Source organism: Oncorhynchus kisutch, linkage group LG8 (assembly GCF_002021735.2).
Source record: "Oncorhynchus kisutch isolate 150728-3 linkage group LG8, Okis_V2, whole genome shotgun sequence".
Taxonomy (NCBI): Eukaryota; Metazoa; Chordata; class Actinopteri; order Salmoniformes; family Salmonidae; genus Oncorhynchus; species Oncorhynchus kisutch.
In genome coordinates, this window is record NC_034181.2 from 29,006,526 (window position 1) to 29,034,137 (window position 27,612).

A 27,612-nucleotide genomic window follows, 5' to 3' on the forward strand; every position below is an offset into this window, starting at 1 on the left:
TTCAGCACTCAGCGGTCCCGTTCTGTGAGCTTGTGTGGCCTACCATTACGTGGCTAAGCCCTTGTTACTAGTAGATGTTTCCACTTTACAGTAACAGCACTTACAGTTGACCAGGGAAGCTCTAGCAGGGCAAACATTTGACAAACTCACTTGTTGGAAAGGTGGCGTCCTATGACGGTGCCACATTGAAAGTCACTGAGCTCTTCAGTGAGGCCATTCTACTGCCAATGTTTGTCTATGGAGATTGCATGGCTGTGTGCTCGATTTTATACACCTGTCAGCAATGGTTTTGGCTTAAATAGCCAAATCCACTAATTTGAAGGGGTGTCCACATCTGTATGCATGTAGTGTACTTAAAGATTGACTGTGGGCTTTAGAGTGCGTTGTCATGTTGAAACGGAATCACTAAGTCCCTGTGATTCTGTAACCTGGGATGGAGCACATGGAAGCTTTAGTCTAGAGCAGGGGCTGTTTGTTCTAGCTGCCTGGGAATATGTATAAGACAGCAATATGGAATCTGAGAGTCCCCTAACCCTAACCCCTCCCTCCCTCCCTCACCCTACTTAGCATTTGTTGGTGTTATGGGTTAGATTCATACTGACACCATACTGGTCCTCTCTGCTCTTTGGGGAGGGTACCCAACAAATATTTTGGGAGGCCATCTCTCCCACACTGTCTGGGAGCATGTTGGGTGGTCAACGTGCTAACCCTCATCCATCCCTATTAGAGGAAACTTATCGGGGGTTTGGCTACTGGACTGAGAAAGAACCCCACTGAGAGGCTTGGAGGTATGTGTGTGCGTATGTGTGTGTGTGTGTGTGTGTGTGTGTGTGTGTGTGTGTGTGTGTGTGTGTGTGTGTGTGTGTGTGTGTGTGTGTGTGTGTGTGTGTGTGTGTGTGTGTGTGTGTGTGTGTGTGTGTGTGTGTGTGTGTGTGTGTATACGCGAGTGCGAGAATAGTTGCTCTGTGCAGATAGGACCCTGTGACTCTGAGATATGCTCTGGCTCATTAATTAGAAGCTCCCATTATCCCCCTCGGGCTCCAGACACTTAATCAACACTGATCTCCACACACACATATATGCAAACACACACACCTCTTAAAGGTCCACATAAGGCAAAATCCTGACACAACATCATCAAAAGAATAAAGCACACTTCATAGAGGGACCTTTTAGAATGAATGGTAATGAGGGTTATTTGTTTGTTGTGATGTATGGCACAAGGGAAGTGGGTGGGTGACATAGCTGGTTAACGCTTTTATTATGATGTTATTGTTAGGCATTTCAAAACAAATCCATCCATCTGTCATGTCTTAATGCGGAAGCAATTTATCAAGGACTCTTAATTATATTTGCATATTTAAATTGATGTATTATGAAATTAGTGTCTGAAGATTTCCCATCAATAATAGGCCACACATTCACTAAGCTGCTATTGTAAAATATTGCGTAATGGATGTTAAAAAATACTATGCTGCTCATCTGTGGACTCATCTGTGCTTGTGGCTGCAGTGGTATTACCAGGTATACCCAGCCCAGTTCTTTTTTTACTTTTACTGTTGAAAAGGGACATCCCAAGTACACTACCGGTCAAAAGTTTTAGAACACCTCAATTTTTCCTGTTTTTATTGAAATTCACACAGTTTAATGTCTTAATGTACTCATAGAGCATAGATCAAATAAACAATGGGAGACCAAAAATAAATAATCGTTTTGTTTAGCCAAATGTAATCTACATTTTTGACTCATCAAAGTAGCCACGTTTTGCAGACAAACCAGCCAAACACACCCGTGGCATTCTTTCTACAATAGAAATCAAATATTGTTTGAAAAGTTCTTCCCAACACTGTTGCAGAAGTTCGCCACAAATGTGTTGCACTTGTAGGTTGCTTTGCTTTCAACCTTCTGCCCAGTTCATCCCAAAGCAGCTCGATGGGGTTTAAGTCTGGCCATTCCTTGATTTGAAGTCTCATAATTTTTTTCTAAGGTAGTTCTGACATATCCTGGAGGTTTGTTTTGGTTCATTATCTTGCTGTAGAGTGAACCCCATAGCCTGGAGTTATGTTCTGGGTCATTATCTTGCTGTAGGATGAACTCCTGACTAACTAGTCGTACACCAGTGGGTATTGTATGCCGCTGCCTAAATGTTGTGGTAGCTGTTTTGGTTCAGTGTGCAAGTAGCCGACTCTGGATCCAGCAAACGAGCCCCAGACCATCATGCTTCCTCCTCCACGTTTGACAGTTGGTGTCACACACTGAGGAACCATCCTTTCGCCTACTCAACGGCATTCAAAAACCTGCGTGATAAACCGAAGATTTCAAATTTTGATTCATCGGTCCATAAGACCTTCTTCCAGTCTTCAGTAGTCCACTGGCGGTGCTTCATGGCCCAGACAAGCCTCTTTTTCTTATTTTGCCATCTTAGCAATGGCTTTCATACTGTCACTCGACCTGTCAAACCTGCAGCTCAGTCTTCTCTTCACAGTTGAAACTGAAACTTGCTTACTTCGACCAGTGTTATGCTGTGCTTGAAGCTGTTGTCCTGTGAGCCGCCTGTGAGCCGCCTGTCACGCAAGCTGTTAACTCTCAGAAACCTGTCTTCTGATTCTGTTGTGGCTTTGGATCTGCCAGACCTCTTCCTGTCAGAGTTCCCTCCAGTTTCCAAGTGCCTTTTGATGGTGTAGGAAACTGTACTCACTGACACCTTGGCTTTCTTTACAATTTCTCGAAAGGAAAGACCTACACTTTTAAGGGTTATAATGGTCTGTCTGTCTTCCTTTGTTAATTGCCTTTTTCTCACCATTATGATAGCAATATACTACTTCCTGCAGTACAATCATGTCCAATTAATGCTTAAGAGGGTTTAGTAACAGTCTGTTCCAACACTGCTTTAATACAGTACAGGCAGAGGTTTTGTAAGTAATCAACAAAAGTTGGGACACCTGTAGGAATTGTTAGGATCAACTTTCAAGGCTTAATTTACTTCCATTGCTGCAGCTGTAAGTTGTTAACCCGTTACATGTTCCCTGAAAAGGGCTTTTTTTTAAACTCTGAAGTTGTAACGGTTCTCTTGTGGTGAAGGAGAGGCGGACCAAAACGCAGCGTTGTGGTTATTCATGTTTCTTGAATGAAGACGCTATACATGAATAAACTAACGAAAACAATAAACGTGAGAACTCAAAACAGCCCTATCTGGTGCAAAACACAAAGACAGGAACAATCACCCACAAACACACAGTGAAACCCAGGCTACCTAAATATGGTTCCCAATCAGAGATAATGACTAACACCTGCCTCTGATTGAGAACCATATCAGGCCAGACATAGAAATAGACAAACTAGACATGAAACATAGAATGCCCACTCAGCTCACACCCTGACCAACCAAAACATAGAAATATACAAAGTAAACTATGGTCAGGGTGTGACAGAAGTGTACATTATTTTTCCGTTTTTGGTAACCTAAACAGTTTTTTAAACCTCTTACCTTTGTTCCATTTCAGATTATTCCCTGGACTTAATTTAAGCAGGTTATTCACTGCTTAAATTTCAATAAAATATTTACAACTTTTGACCGGTAGTCTATAAATACAGTAAAGTACACACACTAAAGGGTAAACAAATATGTTTTGAGCAAAATAGTGTTTTTTAGACACAACTGCAACTTCAAGGAGTACGGTATTCATGGAGGTGGTCTGATTAGATTTGTATTTAATCGCATACACAGGGTCGCAGATGTAGTTGCAGTGTACTGTGAAATACTTCAGCTCTGAGCTCCAACATTGCTGGTGTGAATAAAACAATAAAAAACTCAATCATAATAATAATATATACATATTTACAACTGTGATAATGATAAATATAAATGTCAGTTGGGGTATGGGCCGGGTAATTGTCCGTTGAGAGGGGAAAGAAGTCCGGGCGGACATGTGAGGGACAGGGGGAGCAGGTAGCTGACTAGTGGTGGCTATTCAGCACCCTGATGGTCTAGGAGTAGAAGCTATTGGCCAGTCTTAGTTTTAGCCATGATGCTTCTGTACTGCCCGTGTCTGAGTGACTGAAGCAGGGAGAACAGGCTGTGGCTTGGGTGCCTGAGGTCCCTGATGATCTTCTTGGCCTTCCTGCGACACCTGGTGTTGTAGGTATCCTGGAGGGCAGGCAGTGTGCACCCAATGGTGTGTTCAGCTGAGCGTACCACACATTTTGATCTCATCAGCCTCCCCCTTCCTTGAGGAACAACAGAGGAGCAGTAGTGAACAAAAGAGGAAAGACCCACCCTCCTACTTGTGATGTCAAAATGTTATTTGTCACATGCATTGAATACAACTGGTGTAAATGAGCCCTTCCTAACGATGCAAAATAAAAATAAAAATCTATTTAAATAGTAACACAAGAGGAATAAAATAAAATACACAAGAATGAAGCTACAGTGAATTCGGAAAGGATTCAGACCACATTACTTTTTCCACATTTTGTGACGTTACTGTCACTCCTGCTCCCACTTACCCCTCCCTGGCGCTCGAAGGCGTCAGGCTCCCCAGCATTACGTACTCCTGCCACCATCAGTACGCACACCTGCCTTTCCCCGTCACGCGCATCAGCGTATTATTGGACTCACCTGGAGTCAATCACCTGTTTATTACTTCCCCTACTGTATATTTGTCCGTTCCCCATCTCTGTTCCCCGCTGCTGCACTGATTGTCATCTGTCTTTGTTACCCGTGTGCTGACACTGTTCCTGTCTTGTTCCATGTCTGTTCCTAATTAAATGTTGACTCTCCGTACCTGCTGCTCTTCTCCAGCATCATTCCTTACAGTTACAGCCTTATTCTAATATGAATGAAAAAATAAAAATCTTACACACAATACCCCATAACAAAGCAAAAATAGGTTTTTAGACATTTTTGAAAATGTATTAAATATAAAAAACTGAAATATCACATTTACATAAGTATTTAGACCTTTTACTCAGTACTTTGTTGAAGCACCTTTGGCAACGATTACAGCCTCGAGTCTTTTTTGAGTATGACGCTACAAGCTTGGCACACCTTTATTTGTGGAGTTTCTCCCTTTCTTTTCTGCAAATCCTCTCAAGCTATGTCAGGTTGGATGGGGAGCCTTGCTGCACAGCTATTTTCAGGTCTCTCCAGAGATGTTCCATCAGGTTCAGTTCCGGGCTCTGGCTGGGCCACTCAATTCAGAGACTTGTCCCGAAGCCACTCCTGCGTTGTCTTGGCTGTGTGCTTAGGGTCGTTGTCCTGTTGGAAGGTGAACCTTCACCCTAGTCTGAGGTCCGGAGCACTCTGGAGCAGGTTTTCATCAAGATTCTCTCTGTACTTTGCTCTGTTCATCTTTCCCTCGATCCTGACTAGTCTCCCTTCCACTGAAAAACATCCCCACAGCATGATACTGCCACCACCATGCTTCACCTTATGGATGGTACCAAGTTTCCTTCAGACATGACGTGTGGCATTCAGTACAAAGAGTTCAGTCTTGGTTTCATCAGACCAGAGAATTTGTTTTTCATGGTCTGAGAGTTCTTTAGGTGCCTTTTGGCAAACTTCAAGCGGGCTGTCATGTGCCTTTTACTGAGGAGTGGCTTCCGTCTGGCCACTACCATAAAGGCCTGATTGGTGGAGTGCTGCAGAGATGGTTGTCCTTCTGGAAGATTCTCCCATCTCCACAGAGGAACTCTGGAGCTCTGACAGAGTGAATATCGGGTTCAAGGTCACCTCCCTGACCAAGGCCCTTCTCCCCCTATTGCTCAGTTTGGCAAGGTGGCCAGTTCTAGGAAGAGTCTTGGTGGTTCCAAACGTCTTCCATTTAAAAATTATGGAGGCCATTGTGTTCTTGGGGACCTTCAATGCAGCAGACATTTTTAAGTACCCTTCCCCAGTGCCTTGACACAATCCTGTCTCGGAGCTCTACGGACAATTCCTTCGACCTCATGGATTGGTTTTTGCTCTGACCTGCACTGTCAACTGTGGGACCTATTATAGACAAATGTGTGCCTTTCAAAATCATGTCCAATCAATTCAATTTACCACAGGTGGACTCCAATCAAGTTGTAGGAACATCTCAAGGATGATCAATTGAAACAGGATGCACCTGAGCTCAATTTTGAGTCTCATAGCAAAGGGTCGGAATAATAAATAAGGTATTTCTGTTTTTTACATTTCTAAAAACCTGTTTTTGCTTTGTCATTATGGGGTATTGTGTGTAGATTGATGAGGAAAACATTTATTAAATACATTTTAGAATAAGGCTTTAACGTAACAAAATGTGGAAAGGTCAAGGGGTCTGAATACTTTCAGAATAATATACTGTATATACAGCTGAAAAGCAGACGGGAGTAGGATTTTAACATTTAACTTATTTTTTTTTATGATACAAAAATTGAAATAGAGATTACTAAGCACTTTTTTTGTATCCTGAATTATTGATTAAGAAAAAGTGAATGGCTAGCATAATTAGAGCATGTAGTGAGATGCTCTTCAAAGAGTATCTTAAATCATCCCCCTGCACCCCCTCCTCTCCCTCCCCCACTAGCACTGACTTTGCTGATAGCTAGTTTATTGAGGAAAAATGTATTTACTATGACGAGACATGTGGTTGTCTCAACTAGCTATCTTAAGATGAACGCACCAACTGTAAGTCACTTTGGATAAGAGCCACTGGTCAATTACTAAAATGTAAATGTAAAATGTACTGTAGTTGTAAATATAGGCCTCTTAGAAAAGCTTTCCCTTTCTGATGGGTTTAATTGGCCAACTCCTATAGTCAACCCCATAAGCCTTTCCTCTTCACTGAGAGGATCCTGTATATATTATAAACAACTACTCATAGTAATGGTGGTTTGGAACTCACACAGGGTGTGTGTGTGTGTGTGTGTGTGTGTGTGTGTGTGTGTGTGTGTGTGTGTGTGTGTGTGTGTGTGTGTGTGTGTGTGTGTGTGTGTGTGTGTGTGTGTGTGTGTGTGTGTGTGTGTGTGTGTGTGTGTGTGTGTGTGTGTGTGTGTAGCAGGGGATATGTATCTTCAAGCTTTTACCATGGCATTTGCCACCTGGAAACTTCAGCCAGCTAATTAAAATGGCTTTGTTTATTGAAATGTGCGTCTGACAGCTAGGCTCTGTAGTTGAGTGACTTAAGAGCAGGAGCAGGAAGCCTGAGTGAAAATAAATGACACAAAGACATGCAGGAGAGCTATCTGAGAACTGCCTGCTACTTCAACGGTTTTTATATCCCTATTTTGACAATTTCATTTTCATTTTTGCCAAACCACCTCTGTTACTGTCATCTGGGTAATGTGCTCTCTCTCTCTCTCTCTCTCTCTCTCTGTCTGTCTTTCATCCGCACCCACCCATCCACCCACACACACCCACACACACACACACACACACACACACACACACACACACACACACACACTGAAAAAGAGATACAGAAACATATACACACATCCCATTCAGAACATGTAGTAATGGGTCTAATTGGCAAGAACAAGAAAAGGAAGCAGAAACTTTTAAACAGCTCAACTCAAGGAAAATGGAAGAGGTTTTTTTTGTTTCCCTCTGATGGCTTGAGTCTGATTTCCTGTGCGTCTCTGATTGGGAAAGCAGAGGCATGCACAGGGAGCCTGCTTCTATATGGAGAGGCCAGATGACAGGCTCCACCAGGAACAAAAAACACTGGAAATTCACTCCTGGATAATACATGATAGAAGTGGTTGTTATTGATAATGTAACATGTCAGTTTTCAAAATACCTGAATGGTTGAAACATGTTGTAGTTAGACTGTCAGTTTTATATGCCATCTGCTCCTGATCAAAGTCAGGGTATGTGTGTGCATGTGTTTGTGATTTAGGACTATTATGAACATGGGTAGCTTGGCAATAAATTGCTCTCATACCTGTGTATGATGTTTAAATGTTATGTTTAAATGACTCTACTTTTAACATGTTGTTGTTACATAGTAGGCTACTTTAGTAATTGCACTGTAACTCCAAAAATTGACGGTATGATGGTATTTGATGATATTTGATGTTTTGAGTGATAAAAGTTCTAAATGTGCTTTATGAGTAGTGTGTGACCCTAGGTTGGCAACACATACTGTACATTCTAAGGGATTTTAATGGACCTTTCTCTATTCTGATTGTTTTATGCTGTTCAATTCAACTTCAAACACAAACAATTTTCAGGATTTTCAACTATTTCTGCATTTCCTGCACTCATTTGAAATAATTTCCACACTGCCACATAGGGCTGCATGATATGGGCAATGTAGGCATTATTTTTAACCAAATGTTGCAATTACGATTTGAATTACAATTTTGAGCAAAACACTTGGGTGAACTGTTGGAATCATGGAATTAACATGATTATTGCAATTCTATACTTAGAATATAATAGTGGGCACTTTGAATACAGTGTTGTTTGACATGACAACGAATGAAAATGCCAGGGAGGAGTTATTATGACAGGGTAGGAACCAAAGTGTTGTTAAGTGTTTGCTCGGGGACTCTATAGTCTTTGGCTACATTGAATGTTTTCTCTTAGCTACTTCATGTAGCTAAAATATGAATTATTCTCTTATTCCTCTTTGATTTAGAAAATTCAAACAACATGCTGATTTAGGTATTCACCATGACTGGTATTATCAGGCTGTATAGCTAATTACGTTGGCTCTGAACCAGTACATTTATTAGCTAGCTAGCTAACTATCGATTTGCATTAGCAGCTAACAAGATTTAGGCCCAACTTGTTAAGAAAAGACAAACTAGCTGTTTGCATATGTAAGAAACACAAACTAATAGTGTAATTATAGGACGCTAGATGATTTATATTAAGAAGCAAGGTGAAAACAGCATCTTTATCATCGACAGTGTTGCATGTGCTGCATTGACCATGCAGACTGAATGCAAGTGTATCGTGGTCGAGGATCAGAAAGTGCGCTCCTTGAATGACAGTGGGTGGGGCTAGGTTTGTGTGGAAAGCGGCATGGAGAGAGAGAGAGATGACTCAAGTAGCGAAGTAAACTAAAAATGAACGTTACACACTGCGTATCACATTTGACAAGCCAAACATTCAAATACCATTATAGAAGGGAAAGTAAAAACCCAAACCGGTCCGTGCCTCAATACCGGTATATCGTAACATACGCTATACCACCCAGCCCTAACAGTAACTAGAGTGTTATTACACAGGTATAGAGTATGTTTGAGAATGTAAATTAATATTTTGGGATAGCTAGCATATCAATATTAGAATGAGGGCACATAGGAGTGTAGTACACTCAGAACTCTTTAGTGAGTGAGTGTAGTGCACTTGGAGGTCTTTCGGGAGTAGGGTTAGAGAATAAGATGTGGGCTAATCCTGTGTGTTGGCAGCAGCCCAGAGGGTGCCTGTTTGCCTTAGAATTGTCACCAGCCCATCTGACTAATAATATTGAAGACTGAGCTGCCATTAGAGGGCAAAAATTACAACACCAACCCCAACAACCCAGACTTGTGTTAGGGTGGGGTTCTGTGTACTGCCCTGTTAATGGCTTGGTATCCACAAAAGGTTCAAATGTAGACACACACATACACTTGCATTGTCATTGCACACAGAGCTTGAACATACAACATATGGAGAGAGTGTCATTATGGTGTGACAACAAGGAGGTTTACAATTACACTGCCAGCTGTGCTCATAGTGTCAGCGTCCCACTCTGCATTTTGTTCCTGTTCATCCAAGTGGATTAGCATGTGCCGTTTCAACTCTATACCCTGCAGTGTTTTGTCCAGGGGCCATATGTCAGTGTCCCCTCCTGTTTGCCTTTTGTTGTCACAGTGACCCCTAGGTGCATTTTTGACCTCTACTGACCCTGGAGGGACACCAGGCCAGATGTTTTTTTTCTTATTTTTAGCTCCTAATAGGTGCACATTTAGACACTGAATTTAGTTTAGGATAATTCACTACAATTTTTCGTTTTAACAAGATAACATGAAGATAAATACTGATGGAAATGGTACACATTAAGTCAGAGACGGAGGTAAATTGATTTTGATGACACCAATCCCATCACGCTGCCTGTCACTTTGTTGACCCCATCCTGGTCCCATCCTTCTCAGTCAGATGGCATGGCCATCCCCTCAGTGTCAGCCCAGGTCAGAGCTAGTGGGGCTGCCTTTAGTTTGCAGTGGTTGGGCGCAGTAGGAGTGAGAGGGTTCTTCCCAGAAATACCAGGCTCTGCTCTGCTCTCTCAATGGACTTTTCCTCCTACCCACCAAGATTACAAGTGACAAGAATTGCATCATCAAGACTGGGAAAATTGTAGCACTTATCTGGCTGTGAGATTTTTATCACTATGCCAGAAACAAAAAGCTTGGCAGGCAGCTGAAAAGCACAAACTCTGTCTGACAGCTGCACCACTAAAGAAAACTAGTGCAGCTAAAAATGGTGGACACCGGTCATTGTCTTCAGAGAAACATGGGTCAGAGGCCTTATGTACTCATATTATCTGTCCTTTTAGAATAGTGTTTACTCTCATAGCCTGTACCACCATTACGTCCCATTAAGACTTACTCACCACTAATCAAAAAGGAGGACACTACTACCTCAGTGACACTACTTGTCACACTTACTACATTTTGCACACACTGTATATACACTTTTCTATTGTGTTATTGACTGTACGTTTGTTTATTCCATGTGTAACTCTGTGTTGTTGTTTGTTTCGCACTGCTTTGCTGTATCTTGGCCAGATCGCAGTTGTAAAGAAACACTACCAGAGTCAAAGATCAAGGCAATTTAGCCAGAACAGATGAGCTGTGTTGTTAGAATCTATTAAGACCATGCCACTATAAACGGTGAAGGGGATATACCTTGAATGGTGCTGGAGGCTTATAGAAAGCTGCTAAGCAGGTGTCGCCTCCTGACACTTTTGTTTTCTATCTTATTTGAAGGGGATTATGGGCCTACCTCTTTGTGCAGCACAACAGCAAATAAGAGTTGATTGATATGTGAATGAATGTGTCTGTATGCTTTTTGTATACAGTAAAATAAAGCTGTTGTTGTTGTGGCAAGGATGACGTTTATGTTTTTTCACTTTCACATAGTATTGCGCAAGTTCTACTCCTCCACTGTTGCAGTGTCTTTATAGTTGTGCCATACCTTCCTGGGGTCCCTTGTGTTAGTGCAGTGTTGGCTCAGCTCTGTCTGGACTCTTTTCTCTGGCCACATCGGCTTTATATCCGTCGCGCGCGCTATGGTTAGAGTATGACCGCGCCGGCTCGTGCCTGTGCAGCTCGGTTCCAGCTCTGAGCGCTGCAAATCCCGAGCGCTAAGGAGCAGGGAAAGGAGTCATTATAGTTGTGTCGTCCAGTTTGTTGCTGTTGCAGGATATCCTTACAGCTCCTCTCATAGAAATTCCAGGGATTTGTTTCTGCCCCCTCTCCTCCCGCGACTGTTTCTTTTGCGCTGTGTATGTAGCACGTTCGCGGTAGAGATCTGTTTTTGGCACTGACATTTGCTAGACATTTGATGCCACATTTTTTTTTTACCGTTAGATAAGGAATTAACAAGAGTTGTCAAATGTTTCAGTGTTTTGAAAAGGTTTTGGAAATACCCGTATTTCGGTGGGATAAGCACACAACGTTGGATTTGTGTTTATTTTTGCTGTCGGACTAATGGTTTTGTAATGCACGAACGACGTGGAGGTTGACAAAAAAGTTGAAGAATGAATTTCCACATAGTCCCGCAGACAAAGTAACTGGATAGATCTCGAAAACCCTGCTATAAGACTGCCAGCGGAGCGATCTACCGACAGGACTGTACAAGAAGGGGTGGCTCATCTCGGATTTGTAGTTTGGATTTTACACTCCGTGGCCCATAGTCTAATTTATCCAAAACGGTTGAACTGAAAACCGGGACATTCAGATGTTTTAGTCAACAATATTCTCCTTCATCCCATTAGTTGAATTAAAAGGTGCTATCGCGTGCCATCTCTCCCCACTTGACGTAGAACCGTGCATCGCCTATCATGCGCCGCTTCTTGGAGAAAATATGCTGCAAAATTGAGGGAAGTCAAGAAGCAGCATGACTTGCTCTTGGAATTCCCTTGAATCTCAATTTTCCTCTTATATAATATCTTGATGCTGTACATTTTTGGTTTACAAATATGATGAAATGGCAGCCCCGGAAGAAGGTGAGTGAAACTGATATGTTTTAGTTTTCTGTAATATACTTGTAGGTAATGAATAATCTCACCGGTACATTCTTTCCAAGTTTACCGGGGACTCGGTTTTAGGATGATAGGTTGGTTAGGTTACACGTACTGTGTACACGGCTTGTCGTTTTGGCCAAAAGGCAATATATGCATTTTTATTTTGTTCCAGTATTGTAGCCTACTACTTTATGGCCACAAGATAGGCTATAGGGCCAGTCAATGTTTCTATTTTAATTGTTCCTTTTGGATAGGCACTTGTATTCATTTCTGGGCTCATGTTTGCTGATTCAACAGTGACATTTGTTTCATTAGGTTATTGATAATAATTAAGAAATGGCAGTTTTCACAAACCTGCATATCCTTTTGCTGGACACGACTCGTGAGTGGGAGCGAATGTGAATAATTATGCTCGGGTGAATAAAATGAACTTGAAAACAGTCTGGAGATGAGTGACGGTGCGTGTCAAACGGTTCAATCGAATGACATGTAATTGTCCATAAAATGAATTAAACATCCTTTTAGTTCTGTACTCTATTTCCGTTGAAAATGTGTAGGTTATTTGACATAAATGTATAGCCCAGTTTCAGCCAGAAATAGGAAGGCAAATAGTCTTAAAGGTGATATAGACATCCCATAACATTGCGCATTCATTGCCCTTGAGAAATGTAAGTACAATCTCCTTGTATGTATATCCTTTATGCTACTGCCATCGATTTGTGTAGAAACCAACAGTTTGCAACCACGACCCTTTAGTGGCCTTCTTTACGAATTGACAAGTCAGGGACATCACTGAGGGATAATTAAGGCATTTTGTGTAGGATTTGCAGATAGCTGTGCGTCATCCCATCTAACTGTGAAATTGAGATTATAGAAAGTCGACAAAAACATAACAGTATTGCCTATATAATAAATGGTGTCTTTAAAGTTAAGCCAGCAACAATTAATCCCCACTTTTGGAGGAAACTATAATATTTTCCTCTAAACTCTCTTCTATTGTTTTCCTTGAGAAACGTTCAAGTATTACCACATGGAAAAATATAGGCTTACATGCATCATCTGAAAAGCACGAAACCTCTCATGGGCAAAGGTGCAGCAGATATTACGCTTTCTTCCCACTAGGTGGCAGTTGTCTATTGATATGAGAAATGACATACTCCCAGAATGTGTTGCATCTCGATAGTCAAAGTATCTTCCCTAATCTAATTTTGTTTAGGCCAAATGACCCTTAAGATTTGACCTACGGAAAGAAACAACGTTGATATGTCTTACTCATATCCCTGATTTTAGATCAGCAAAGGTGAGGGATTGGAGATGGATGAAAGGAGATAAGGAGATGGATGAAAGGACATGAGGAGAGGAAGCCAATTCAGACTACTGAGACATACACACAGTGTCGGCAAACTTGCTCTATCTGCTCATTGCTCAAATTCGGCTTTATCAGTCGTTTGTTCTGAATCATGTAATGGGGATAGTAATTAATGAGAATACTTTTGATCCTGAATAATTTGCTGATGATGAAAAGAGAAATGTAAAAGAAAGGTTCTTATTATAGAATGATTACCACAGTAAAGAAAAGACCGGTGCATGTCATGAATCATTCCAGCAGCTGCGCTGCAGCTCTGCCAGAATCATCCACGAGACCCCCCTCTGAGGATTAAAAGCCTTTACTCACAGCTGGAATCCAAACCCAGTCACACTGCAGCAAAGTTGCTCAACCTTAAAAAACCATAAGGGAGAATGTTGTCATTCATTTCCATTGAAGTTATTGATTCAATTAAGGCCTACATGTTGTTAAAGGCTGAATAAACTGGATTTCAAGTGTGGTGCCTCACAACAATGAACAAAGGTTATTACATGTTTGAAGTGTATTGAGTCATTTAAATGCAATGCTATTTTGCACATCAATAGCTCACGCACACACACACGCATGCACACACACACACACATACACACACTAACTTACTAACTCACTTTCCACGCGAAACGACCTACACATTTTATTTATTTTATTTCACCTTTATTTAACCAGGTAGGCTAGTTGAGAACAAGTTCTCATTTGCAACTGCGACCTGGCCAAGATAAAGCGTAGCAATTCGACACATACAACAGAGTTACACATGGAATAAACAAAACATACAATCAATAATACAGTAGAACAAAAGACAACAAAAAGTCTATATACAGTGAGTGCAAATGAGGTAAGTTAAGGAAATAAATAGGCCATGGTGGCGAAGTAATTACAATATAGCAATTGAACACTGGAATGGTAGATCGGCAGAAGATGAATGTGCAGGTCGAGATACTGGGGTGCAAAGGAGCAAAATAAATAAATACCAGTATGGGGATGAGGTAGGTAGATAGATGGGCTATGTACAGGTGCAGTGATCTGTGAGCTGCTCTGACAGCTGGTGCTTAAAGCTAGTGAGGGAGATGTGAGTCTCCAGCTTCAGAGAGTTTTGCAATTCGTTCCAGTCATTGGCAGCATAGAACTGGAAGGAAAGACGACCAAAGGAGGAATTGGCTTTGGGGGTGACCAGTGAGATATACCTGCTGGAGTGCGTGCTACGAGTGGGTGCTGCTATGGTGACCAGTGAGCTGAGATAAGGCGGGGCTTTACCTAGCAGAGATTTGTAGATAACCTGTAGCCAGTGGGTTCGGCGACGAGTATGAAGCGATGGCCAACCAACGAGAGCATACAGGTCGCAATGGTGGGTAGTGTATGGGGCTTTGGTGACAAAACGGATGGCACTGTGATAGACTGCATCCAGTTTGTTGAGTAGAGTGTTGGAGGCTATTTTATAGATGACATCACCGAAGTCAAGGATCGGTAGGATAGTCAGTTTTTTTTGGCAGCATGAGTGAAGGATGCTTTGTTGCGATATAGGAAGCCGATTCTAGATTTAATTTTGGATTGGAGATGCTTAATGTGAGTCTGGAAGGAGAGTTTACAGTCTAACCAGACACCCAGGTATTTGTAGTTGTTCATGTATTCTAAGTCCGAGCTGTCCAGAGTAGTGATGCTGGACGGGTGAGCAGGTGCGGGCAGTGATCGATTGAATAGCATGCATTTAGTTTTACTTGCATTTCAGAGCAGTTGGAGGCCACGGAAGGAGAGTTGTATGGCATTGAAGCTCGTCTGGAGGTGAGTTAACACAGTGTCCAAAGAGGGGCCAGAAGTATACAGAATGGTGTCGTCTGCGTAGAGGTGGATCAGAGAATCCCCAGCAGCAAGAGCAACATCATTGATTTATATAGAGAGTCTGCCCGAGAATTGAACCCTGTGGCACACCCATAGAGACTGTCATATAACGCTGACTGCACATTAAAAACATTCAGGTGTCTTTTCACACACTGTTTGGGCGTGTGTGTGACATTGTCCCTTCATCCTGTCCTCTGGTATAGCACCAAAGACATCTCCTGACTGTGCGCTCTGTCCTAGGCATTGAGGCATTGCACAAGGCAGTCAGGAAGAACAATGGAGGCAAAGATACAGCCATTGTGTTCCTCTCCTGTGGTTTCTGGAGACTACTTTCTTTTCTAAACCACTCACAGACACACACAGACACAGCAATGGCTGAGAAGGTCCTTCAGTTCAGTATTCCCACTCTCACTTATAATGTGTCTGTTTTTCAATCCGTCGTGTTGCTCCACTTGTAGTTTGATGGAGATCAATAGGAAAGCATAGGAGGATCATATCGACTCAGGCCAAGTGTCTGCCCTACCTCATAATGGATTACACTAATAAGTTAAAAGTCCATATCTGCTCAGTGATGTTGGAGGGAGAGAGAGTTGGAGAGAGATTCCCTTGCTGTTGGCCCCTGATAGCATCTATCCAAAAGGATGGAAAAGGTGAAAATTCCAGGTTTTCCAGTGGATTAGTAGGATAGGCCTCCTTGCTGCTCCTCTGTGCCGTTTGAATGCACAGAACACCTGAACCCCGATTAGAGAGCAGGCTCTATTACACTTTTGTAATTAAACAGAGTAGGAAACACGGAACTGGGGGGGGACTCCTACTCAAGGTTCAGACATAGTCAAGATAAGCCTGCCTGTTCAATAATAATCAATCTTCGCTTAGCAGATAGCTTTGTTCACAGGCTTAACTGCCAAATGCACAGTGGGGATTTGAGCCATCAACTCTCTAGATCTGACCATTAGTCCAGTCACTGCTCCTAACAAGCCAGCTAATCCAGACACACTGTCCTCCCAGAATGACTGTAGTCCTATAGAGCTGGGCCATTGGTATTACCCCAGCAGTGGGCGATGCTATAAGGAACACTGAAGGTGTGTCCTGTCTGAGCCTGAGGTTGTGAGCCTGCGGTCCGTGGTGGTGGCCATGCTGCCGGTCGAGGACAAGCGTGTGGAAACACAGACTGCACCTGTTCTGTACCTCCAACCGCGGCACAACTGAATAAAGAAGTAGACCGCAGGCAGTATCCTCACACAGAATGCAGTGCAGAGAAGGTAAAAGCATTGTGAGTATTGTTTTTTCTATTTGTACGTGTGCAGCTCAGAACGGACCCCCCCTCACCTGTAACCCCTCAGCTAGTCGTCTCCACTTCTCCATGTGTCATTATCACCCTCCGCTATCTGTCTGTGTGGAAAGGCCTGACATCCTGTTACCATGCCTCTAGCTGGTCTCAGTTTACAGAACTGGTTTGCACGTTTGTAGTTCACAGCCAAGTTTATGGCAGCCTGAACCCAAGGATGGGGAAGTCACTGTTTGTTTTTGTGGTCATGCCAGCGGTTCTTCTGGGGCTCTCTCAGTTGACTTAAAGCACATTCACCTGTGTCTGACTAGGACCCAGCCGTATGGCAGAGCCTTATGTCTCTGTTTACAGTATGTCAGGGGAGTCTAGTTGTGGCCTAAGCCCTTATCATCTCCAGGGTCACTCCTTCATCTCTGACCTTGTTCGCCACATTTCGACTTGGGGGGGGGGGGTTCTTATTCTGTGTTTTTATTTTGATTCAGCATTATTTCCCTGTGACTTCTCCTGGCTGGCAGCAGCAGCAGGCCGGCAGTTTGGAATAGATTTACGGCAGAGGAAAAGCCATCAGAATGTGAGGAGAGGCTGGAGGACACGCATCTGAGGGGGAGAGGAGGGAGGGAGCAGGGAAACAAGATAAACCTGCCCGGTTGATTGTCAGCAGGCTGGGAGAAGTTAGGAGAACGTTGGACAGAGATCGAGACACATCAGGGAACAAATGAATGCGAATGAATGCAAGATGCAAATGAATGCGAGATGGAAAAGGAGATGGATAGAGCTAGAAATATAAGCAGAGATCTGGAAGATGTAGAGGAGGAGAGGAGATGGCATTACTGTAGAGCTGTAGACATTGATAGAATTGGAGATGAATTGAATAAGAGAAAGTGAGAGAAAGGAGGTAGAGTGTGGGAATGGAATGAGAGAGATTGTACAGGAGATAAATATTTGGAGTTGAGGAGTGAGAGAAGGAGAGGGCCCCAGAGTGAAGCGGCAGGGATAATTAATGATAGGGAGTGATAGCACCTGCTGTTCCTGATGCTGCGCAGTATTTAAGACCCAGCATGCCTAGCGGAACGGGAAGCGGCCGCAGCATGGCTATCTTAGCCCTCGCGGTCCATCCTCTGGGGGAAGGAGGGAGGCAGGAAGAGACCAGGGAGGGGAGGGATGGAGAGAGCGAAAGGACAGCAAACAACTCAGCACCAGCAGCTGAAATTTATGTGCTCTCCTTGCTCTGCTAATCCCACCCCCTCCCCATCTGGGGACCGGAGGACAGAGATGGAGGAGAGAGGCGATGGAGCTTCCCGGAGTGCAAGGCCTCCCTTGCTCTTATTGTGACGCAGTGGTCTGCAGTACTCATGAGCTGTAGGCTTATGTCAGCCTGGCCTGGCACACTGGGGAGGGAGACCACTGTCAAAATAAGAGTAACAATAGGAACAATGGTGACTGTGCCATTCTATTGTCATTAATCCTCATTCCTGCGACCTGCACACCGAGAATCAATGTTTGTGCAGATGGATAACCAGAAAGCTATCTAGAGGTGAACGGACAGATTGATATATGTGTAAAATGATACATGGGTGTTTTTCTCCAAGCCTCAGAGAGCTAACTCAACACATGCTGTTTTTTTTACCCCCTGTGCTCTGGGTTGGTGTCATTGGGTGTGTGTTTGGGTTTATTGAGGTCATTGTTCCAGGGGTGTGGTCTGGTGCGTTGTGGGTCCTGGAGGTGCCTGCCAATGGGTGGTTCTACAGGTAATATCGCCAGTTCAATTGGAGCAAGTTTCCCCGTGCTATGAGGTGGAAAAATCATATTGTGGGCCCCATCCCCAGTATATTTAGTGGTTAAGCCCCTCCACTATGTGCAAGTATGCCGCTAACATACAGAGCAGCAGTATTTCATAGGCTGTAGGAAAATCAGGCCATGATTGAGTGCTATCTACAGTCCAAGAGACACATCCATTTATCCTCAATGCGTTTCCCTGCGCATAGAATGAAAAACATGCATTCCTTTTTCTGTTTCACAACATTTACTATCAACTCAGTGGCCAAAAACCCATTATGTACATTCCCCTATAACTCTGCTATGGAATGGCTCCCTGGCTCCGTACCAGCCCAGACTGAAGACGTTGCAGTTGTCGGTGTCTCCGTCTAGGCTCAGACCTATGCCTGTTGCTGTGACAGAAACGCAAGACTTGTGTGTTTTAAAGGCCTGTGATCTGGTCAGCAGAGAGATGGGTTGGAGAGCCGCTAATACCACCCTGCCTCACACATACGCCCCTAAATCCCACTAATTCCATCCCCTCAGAGATGGCAATTTTCCAGGAGTGTGTCCAGGGCTTAGCCAGAGCCTTTGTGGCCTGCTGCTGTTTCATTCCTTATAGAGCCAGTCTGAGGAGGGACCATGGTGGCCTGGCAGCTTCTCTTTGGGGGACTCCAGGATGGGGAAGGTCAGTCTCTCTGTGGAATGACTGTACCCTTCAATCCTCTTGACCACTTTACACCCAGAAAGACACTCAACAGATTGACATGGTTAAGCCCTCCTCCATCCAGAAGTGGGAGAGGCCATGCATTTGACCTGTGACTTAAAGATTTTAGAAGATGATATGAATTTGATTAGTTTGACCCTGTGAGGAGAGAGAAAGAGAGAGAGGTAGCATGACAGAGACCCAGATGGTTTCAGCAGATTGTTCCTCCAGGGGTCAGAGAAGCAGCAGAGCTCTGAGCAGATTGTTTTAGTTTCCCTCAGTGTCACTCTCACCTAGCTGGCCCTCCTCCTCTCCTCCCCTCCTCTCCTCTGCCATGCTGAACCTGCTGAGGGCAGCCAGGGAGGGATTTTACTGCTGGCCTTAAAAGCAGTAGGAAGGAAGGAGAAATGTATTGACCCAAGTCCACCGAGGTTTCCCATAACCATCTCTCAGGGCTCGGTTTAGCTCCTGTTCCCTACCCCGTGGGCTCACCTTTATTTCTATGGGCTTTATATAGGATCATGTTAGGCATATGTTTATATTCGCTGAGATATGTGGGCCTAATGTAGAACTGACATTCCGTTGCAGAAGATACGTTCTCTCCCAGCTCCTCTTCTGAGGTAGAGAAGAGACTTTATCCCGGGGCTCTTAACAAGGCAGACAGACAGGTGGAGACAAAGGAAATCAGAGACACACTAATGAGAGATACAACACAACACCCCCTCTGCACATCTACTCACTCCACAATGTCTAATGATCTCATCACTCATTATATATTTAACTCCATGTTCTATTACCTACTTATACTGCTGTGCTGTCTCTCCCCTCTCTGCCTCCTCTCCCTCTCCCTGGAGGATGCTTTGACAGCCCATTGACTTGTTTCTCCTCTTCTTTAGCATCCTTTCCTGGTTATTTAGGGCATTTTTATGTCACCATTGCTGTTTTTATTGATTTTAATATCATTGCAACACGCATTCATAGATGTGCATACCACCTTCATTTCTTCCCCACCATTCAGAACTGCAGTCAATTGCTTTGCAACACAGGATTTATCTATGTGTGTATATATATATATATATATATATATATATGATTGAATGAATGTGATGGCTGAATATGTTCATTCACAAATTTCCATTCTCATGTCTACATGTTCATGTATGACAAATGGTTGTGTGTGCATGCTGTGTGTGCTGTGGCTGATTGTGTCCTGAATCTGGGCAATGATGAAGCAGAATAATATATATACACAATATAATCTATCAAGGACAACAATGTGCTATACTCCTCTCATCTAACTCTCCTCCACTCATCTCATTAGATATATATTCCTCTCACTCAAGGCTCTAAGGTCATATTAGAGCAAATATTGTTCTCTAGTCTGGAGAGGTCTCCAATTACCTCTGTGGAATCTCGTTGGACCCACCCGCTTTGGGAGGCTAAATATAGCGAGTTGAAAGCTACTCACTCACTCACAGATCTTCTGCAGTCACTCTGACAGTCAGCCAGACAATATGGAATGTCTATTCTGTGGTGGGACTGTCTTCTATTGCTTTAGTTATGGCTGTATTAATAGCAGTGTAAAAGGTTTTGGGCGACTCATCCCCCTGCCACCTGTCTGGATGATCCACTCTGAAATCATCCTGAACTGAACATGTTTAGCACCACTATCTCTACCCTGTCTCCACAATAAAAAGTGTGTTGTCTCTACTCTCTGAAGCTGCACCAATTGATGCTGTTAAAATGAGACATAATTACTGTGTGGAACAAAAGAGCATAACTTGGCTCACAACAGTTGGTGTAACACTTCAGGTGTGAAATTACTCACATGATTAACACTTGGGAGGGTAATGTAGCCCCCCCCCCATGGTCTAAATATGAACAAAGCCGTGGCAGTATGTTGGAGAGGGTGGTGAATGAAAGAGTGGTGGTGTGTATACATGCTTTAACTTTACACGGCTACGCTACACAGTACTGCTGGAGTGTCTGTCTAAAGCATCAGGTTACTCTTTATGGGAGAAGCCCTGGTCTCTGGGACATCCCACAAACAGACCGTTGAATTCATGTTAAAGGAAGGCTTAATGAAGTTGGTGTATGAAGCTGTGACACTGGGAGAGGACGTCAGTGATAAGGAAGAGGGTCAGAGGTCCAGACCCTGATGGTGACTGTGATTGATGAGGTTGGTGTGAAACTGATACTGTGATGGGCTGAGGGCCTTTCCTTCTGTTTGTCAGTGCAGTTTTACAACAGCGTCCAGGGGACATTAGAATCTTTACAGAACAATGCTGACTGGCATTCCCAGCTCTTTGAGGTACTGTATGGTATGTTGTTAATCAGTGTCTCAGTCTGTGGAGTTGTCACCGTGCACGGCTGCACCTGTGGCCAACGGGCTCCGACTGGCACCAGCTGTCCCTCCCGGGCTGTCCCTCCCTCCCTGGCTGCATGGCCCAGATGGGCCTGTCCACCTGGTACCTCTGGCTCCCAGAGAGGAAACTGATCTGGACCTTACATAACCACTGCCGTCAAGCCTCCAGAAAGATAGTGACGTTAATTGAAGTGACTATAAAACCTTCTCCTCCTGTCATACGGTAGCTTACTGTATGAACACATGACTTTTTAAATAGAAAGGCACTGACTGTAGTTTACTGGAGCTGATGAGATTCCAGCCAATAAATCAATTTCCTAGAGCCCTCCTCCCTTTGCCTGTCCGTCTGCCTGTCTGTCGGGCTAAGTGAGAAGGGCTTCAGGCAGCGCTGCCTGAGAGGAGGGCTGCAGTGACAACGGTGACGACGGTGGCAGCGCTGCCTGAGAGGAGGGCTGTAGTGACAACGGTGACGACGGTGGCAGCTCTGCCTGAGAGGAAGGCTGCAGTGACAACGGTGACGACGGTGGCAGCGCTGCCTGAGAGGAGGGCTGCAGTGACAACGGTGACGACTGCCTGCCTGAAACTCACAGCATAGTCTGGGGAATGTCCTTGGCTATAGCTCTCCACTGACTCAACTAGCAGGCTAGGTTTGTTTGTTAGATGAGAGGAAAGCTCCCCACAGCTTGTTTTTGAGGTAAAAGTAGAGGTGGAGCAAATGCTTTAAAATCAAACCAGTGCTGCATGAGCCAATGTACACTCCTAGTCCAAGGGGAACCTTGTTTGATCTGCTAATCCTACTTGTTGCTACTTTTGTGTGTGTGTGTGTGTGTGTGGGGGGGGGGGCTTTGGAACCCAGCCTAATTTGGTAACTGGCTGGTGTCTGTCTCTGTGATAGCACTGCTAATCAAATGATTGGGCGTGTGTTCAGTCGGAGTCTGTATCAGCAGCCAGAGCCATGTAGACTACGCCAGGAAACTGTAGTTCTTGTCTCACCCTTTTGAGAGGATTGTGGCATCAAATGCTGAAACAAAGAGTGAATTACTCGAATATCCTTACACACATCACAACACCAAGCCCCTGCATGACCTTTACCTAGTGCTGAGCGATTAATGATTTTAAAAATCTGTTCGGTTTCAGTTCATAAAAAATAATAAAAAAAACCTTTTATATGTTTAAATGCATTATGAAATATGGGCTTTTTCATTGAAATTACAAAGCCAAATATTGAGAACATTCAATTGCCAAAACTTTGAAAACATTCCATTCTCTAACAACTCAGTATAAAGCAATTAATAAGAGCCCCGTTAAAATGTGGTTAATTGCTCAGCACTACCTTTACCCATCCCTGTTCTTCATAACTGATAGGATCGGACAGCAGCTGCTATACACTATCACTCAGCGTCGTGGTCTGACTGGGAAATATTCACCAGTCTGACATGTAATCTCTGGCTCCGTTTGATTGAAAGATTTTGTCACTTTCTGATTCATTCATGCAGTGTGAGAAATGGAAAATGACTTGACATTTGAAATGGATTTCCAATCAAAGTAAGAGACAAATATAATGGATGGTTGATTGAATTGTCTGTGTGATGTCTGAGTGGCTCTGTTACGGAACAAGGTTGGAATCATTTTTCTACTTCAGTAGCGCCAACAAAAACAGCGTCTACAAGACAAATATACTGCCAGTAAAGCAATTGGTCAGTGTCACATACAGAGTGTGATACTGACCTACCAAGCCCCCCTCCACATGTCACTTTGCTGTAGGGAGTCTGCCTTCTGAACCAGTGTGTGACAGACAGACAGGTTGGCAGATAGCGTAGACTGGCGCGTGGCAGATGACACTGGTTCAGAGCAGCATCTTTGTCTGTTATCAGAGGAGTGTTTCCCCACGTCCGGAAAAAATACTCTTTCAATTCCGTGTCCTCATTTCCTGTGCTGATGGAAGCTGCCTCCTCGCCTCGGCAGAGCAACTGCCTCTCACTTCTCAAAATGTTTTTTTTCCGCCTTTCATCGCCGTGCGTATTCTGTATGTTCCGCTTTGCTCATTAGCTATGGACGCGCCCACTTACTCCTCTCAGTCAATGCATGTCTTAAGTGCTTTTCTGTTTGGGAAATTAGCGCCAAATGATCTTAGCCCAGCTACTCTTGGTTGGTATGATGGTGAGCCCCGGGGATTTGTGAGAGGATCCAGATTGGAGGTTGTTTCAGAGAGCTGAGAGGAGGGGTGGGGGGGATTATGAAACCTGATTAGAATATCGTTTGAGTTAATTAACTTGATTCCCCCCCCCCCTCCCTTTTCATCCATCTACTTGTAATCTAATTACAGATGCTGGTTTTCCAGTTCCTATCAAATGAAAATGTAACTGGTCCCCAGGGAGGAAGGGGGGTCCCCACCCTCCTCCAACCCTACTCCTCAAGCTTTACTGAGGAGCTAACAGATGTGGATATCAAAGCGATCAGGGCATCAAGTGAGTCTGAGCCTTTGTCTCAGTTGTTCTGCTGAACCCTGTCTCTACCCAAGACTGCCCTGGAACTGCCACCACACTGTAGACTGGTGTCTGTTGGGGACAGTATGAATACGTGCTGTAGTAGATCCAGTGTCTCAGTTATGCCTCTCAGAGTTTAGCTATGCACAGTGCCCCTTGACCTCCTTTTTTTTGTGTCTAAATCTTTCTAGCGTTCGTACCATAAATTCATCTAAAATGCATGGACATGCAAAGTTGTGGCGTTCATGTTTGGAACACTGGTCTCATTGTGTTTTCAGTAAAGTGAAAGTGAAGGCAGCATCATGATTACATACACAGAGTAAAACAGAGATATGGCAATATGCAAGTAAATGTTGGGTTCTGCAGCATTTCAACAAGGGATCCCAGACATAATGGTGAACAGATGGTACGGGCCTACCTCTTCTGCTCTCTCGATCAGGCTGCACTCTCTATCTTTTGTTATGTCAACTTTCCTCAAACAACTTTTTTCTTTCACAGACCTCTCTCACACTTGTAAAGTGCAGATTTCTTTTTGCTGACAAAACCCTTTAGTTTCAGGTTGTTGAATATCTGAGCAGCTCTTGTCATTGTAAGTTATTGGAGGAGATCAAGTTGCCCACTTCAACCCCCATCTGTCTCTCGATTAAACACCAGTTAGAGGCAGAAAATGCAATTCAAGCATTTCTGTCTGCCTTTGGCGATGGCCCTCAGATCAACATATCCGCCCTGGCGGCCCGTCTCTCATATCTTCCTGTCTTATTCCCTCCCTGCCTCTCATCTCTCTCACTCTACCTCTCTGTCTGTCCTGCTCTCCTTCTCCCTCTGTCTCTGAGGAAGATACACCCTTCAGCTGTGAATCTGCACATTTCTCACATTTTACTTCAAAATGTTCTCACAACCAGCGATGGAGGAGGAAGAACCTGCCAGCCCAGCACATTGATCGAATATTGAATTCATTAGCCTGCTCCGATCTAGTTCCGAGTCCTTGAAACAAAAAACCTTTGAGTAATTTCTATTTTCAAATGATTCAATGCTGGCGTCCTCGTACATAGTGCTGCATTTCACCATTAGCACATCAAAGCAAGCACAGGAGAACCTTGGACCGTGATAATGAAATAGAACAGGCTAACAGACAGCTAACAACACATGTTACAGCTCAGCATGCCTAGTTGTTTCCAATGACTTTTCCATTATTTCTAGAATGTGTAAGTCCGTAAAAGCATAACATTAGATATCCATGGGGCATAAAATTAATTCTGAGACCTCTACAAAAAATGGCAAAGGATAATTTCAAACTAAACCCACCAGTAGCTTCCTGTTTGACATACACATGTTAATGCTTCATAAAAAGTCACCTCGTGTGGAATTGGTATGCCCAGCCTCACATGAATCCAGCTTTGAAGTCTTAAATATTTTATTCTTAACTATGGATTAAGGATGAATTTCTGACATCATTTTGATACATACACATAATGTAGACATAAAGGGCTTTGTATGATTATCACAAAGCATTTCGTTGTTGCTACAGTCTTGATGAGATGGTGCCTTTACGCTTGGAACGCCTCCCCATTTTCACCCCTTAACACTTTCTGGGGGACTCCAGGCAAGAGCTCCCCAACATATCAAACAATTACTGTTATATCTCTGTCCCGTCTTAGACACCGCTCTCTCTGTCTACAACCCCTCCCCTGGAAGAAACGACTGCACCCTCTTCTCAGCAGCCCAATTTGTCAAGATCACTCCATCAGATTGCTGTGGTTTTGAGAAGAGGGGTAGTAACCGCTTTTAGAGAGTATAATGATAGCAGGGGATGAAAAGGTAAAATGCAGATGATCTGTAATCTCTTTTGAGGAGTCATGCCTCTTTTCTTTTCTTCTCCTCTCCTTATCCTGTGATCTCATTTACTCCCCTCCTTTCTCGAGGTCTTTTTAAGGTCACTTTCACCCTCTCATTTTGTCTCTCCCTCAGTCCCTCCCCTCACTCCCCTCTTTCTCACTCTAAATAGTTTTCTTCCCTCGCTACAGTATTTCTCTCCTCTCTCACTCTGTCTCCCCCTCTCTTTCTCTCTCTTTGCTCTCTTTCCTCTCCTCTCTCACTCTGTCTTCCCCGCTTTCTCTCTCTTTGCTCTCTTTCCTCTCTCACTCTGTCTCCCCCTCTCTTTGCTCTCTTTCCTCTCCTATCTCTCTCTTTGCTCTTTCCTCTCCTCTATCTCTCTCTTTGCTCTTTCCTCTCCTCTATCTCTCTCTTTCCTCTCCTCTTTCTCTCTTTGCTCTCTTTCCTCTCCTCTATCTCTCTCTTTGCTCTTTCCTCTCCTCTATCTCTCTCTTTCCTCTCCTCTTTCTCTCTTTGCTCTCTTTCCTCTCCTCTATCTCTCTCTTTCCTCTCCTCTTTCTCTCTTTGCTCTCTTTCCTCTCCTCTATCTCTCTCTTTCCTCTCCTCTATCTCTCTATTTGCTCTCTTTCCTCTCCTCTTTGCTCTCTTTCCTCTCCTCTATCTCTCTCTTTCCTCTCCTCTTTCTCTCTTTGCTCTCTTTCCTCTCCTCTATCTCTCTCTTTCCTCTCCTCTTTCTCTCTCTTTGCTCTCTTTCCTCTCCTCTATCTCTCTCTTTGCTCTCTTTCCTCTCCTCTATCTCTCTCTTTCAGTCCCTCCATCCCTCTCCTCAGCGGCTGATTCCTTTCATGTTGGACAGACTGTCGGCACAGAGCCGACCCCATGTAAATATGTAGGCTAATCTGGGCTTTCATTAGTTTGTGTACATGAATATTGCATGACAGGCTCTCCTGTGCTGGGCCAGATTAGTTCACACTCTTATCCCCTGGTTAATTGAAAACCATTATAGCTGACTGCAGTCAGGAATGGCGCTTCACAAAGCTCTTTTCTCAGGCCCTGGCGAGGCTATGCGAGGCAGCTCTGATTCCTCTCCCCTATACTCAAAGCTCTTTTCTCAGGCCCTGGCGAGGCTATGCGAGGCAGCTCTGATTCCTCTCCCCTCTGCTCAAAGCTCTTTTTTTCAAATGGACACCAATCAAAAGGCTCTCTTCTGGGAGAGGGTGAGCAGCATGGGGAAATGAGGTGAAGTGTATAGATGAACCGACCTTCAACGTTGTAAAGTCCTCCATATCAGAAAGTGACAAGCCGGGCGTCTGAGAAAGGAGAGGGCATGGTGAGACGATGTGTAATTGGACTGGGATAGCAGTGAATAGACAGGGCATTTAGAGGTCCATCCAGACTGCCTTCTAAAGCAGGGGTACTGCAGGGGGTCCGCAAATATGACAATATTTTTATGAATATCGCTAGCAACAACAGAATAAACACATTTTGAATTACATAACTACAGTAGAAAAGAGGATAATAGCTTCTTTCTAATGATGTCAACATTATTTCTCAAGTAATATTAAGTAAATTACTCTCATTGGAGCAAATTACACTCATTGGAGTATCTGACATAGGCTTTTGAAAAATTTCATTATACAAATTAAGAAATGCCAGGTTGGAGAGGATCTGTTGCATTTTCGTATTGACACAACATTAACGGAGTAATCCCATTCCGATGCACAAAACCATTCAAATGAAGTCCGATGGGTTTTCTCCCACTTTTCCCAAAATA

General features: G+C 43.7%; 1 protein-coding gene across 2 annotated transcripts in view; it reads left to right on the top strand.

Annotated features, from left to right (window-relative positions):
* Positions 1-11,338: 11,338 nt before the first annotated feature.
* The window catches only part of LOC109894908 (tetratricopeptide repeat protein 28), a 216,204-nt gene continuing 199,930 nt past the window's right edge, over positions 11,339-27,612 (top strand). Inside the window, exon 1 of one of the 2 annotated variants that reach the window (XM_031830060.1) lies at positions 11,339-12,185. In XM_031830060.1, coding sequence (XP_031685920.1) covers positions 12,159-12,185 — 27 coding nt within the window. In that variant the 5' untranslated portion in view covers positions 11,339-12,158. The remainder of the gene's footprint in view (positions 12,186-27,612) is intronic. The other variant, XM_031830061.1, reaches the window with a different exon arrangement.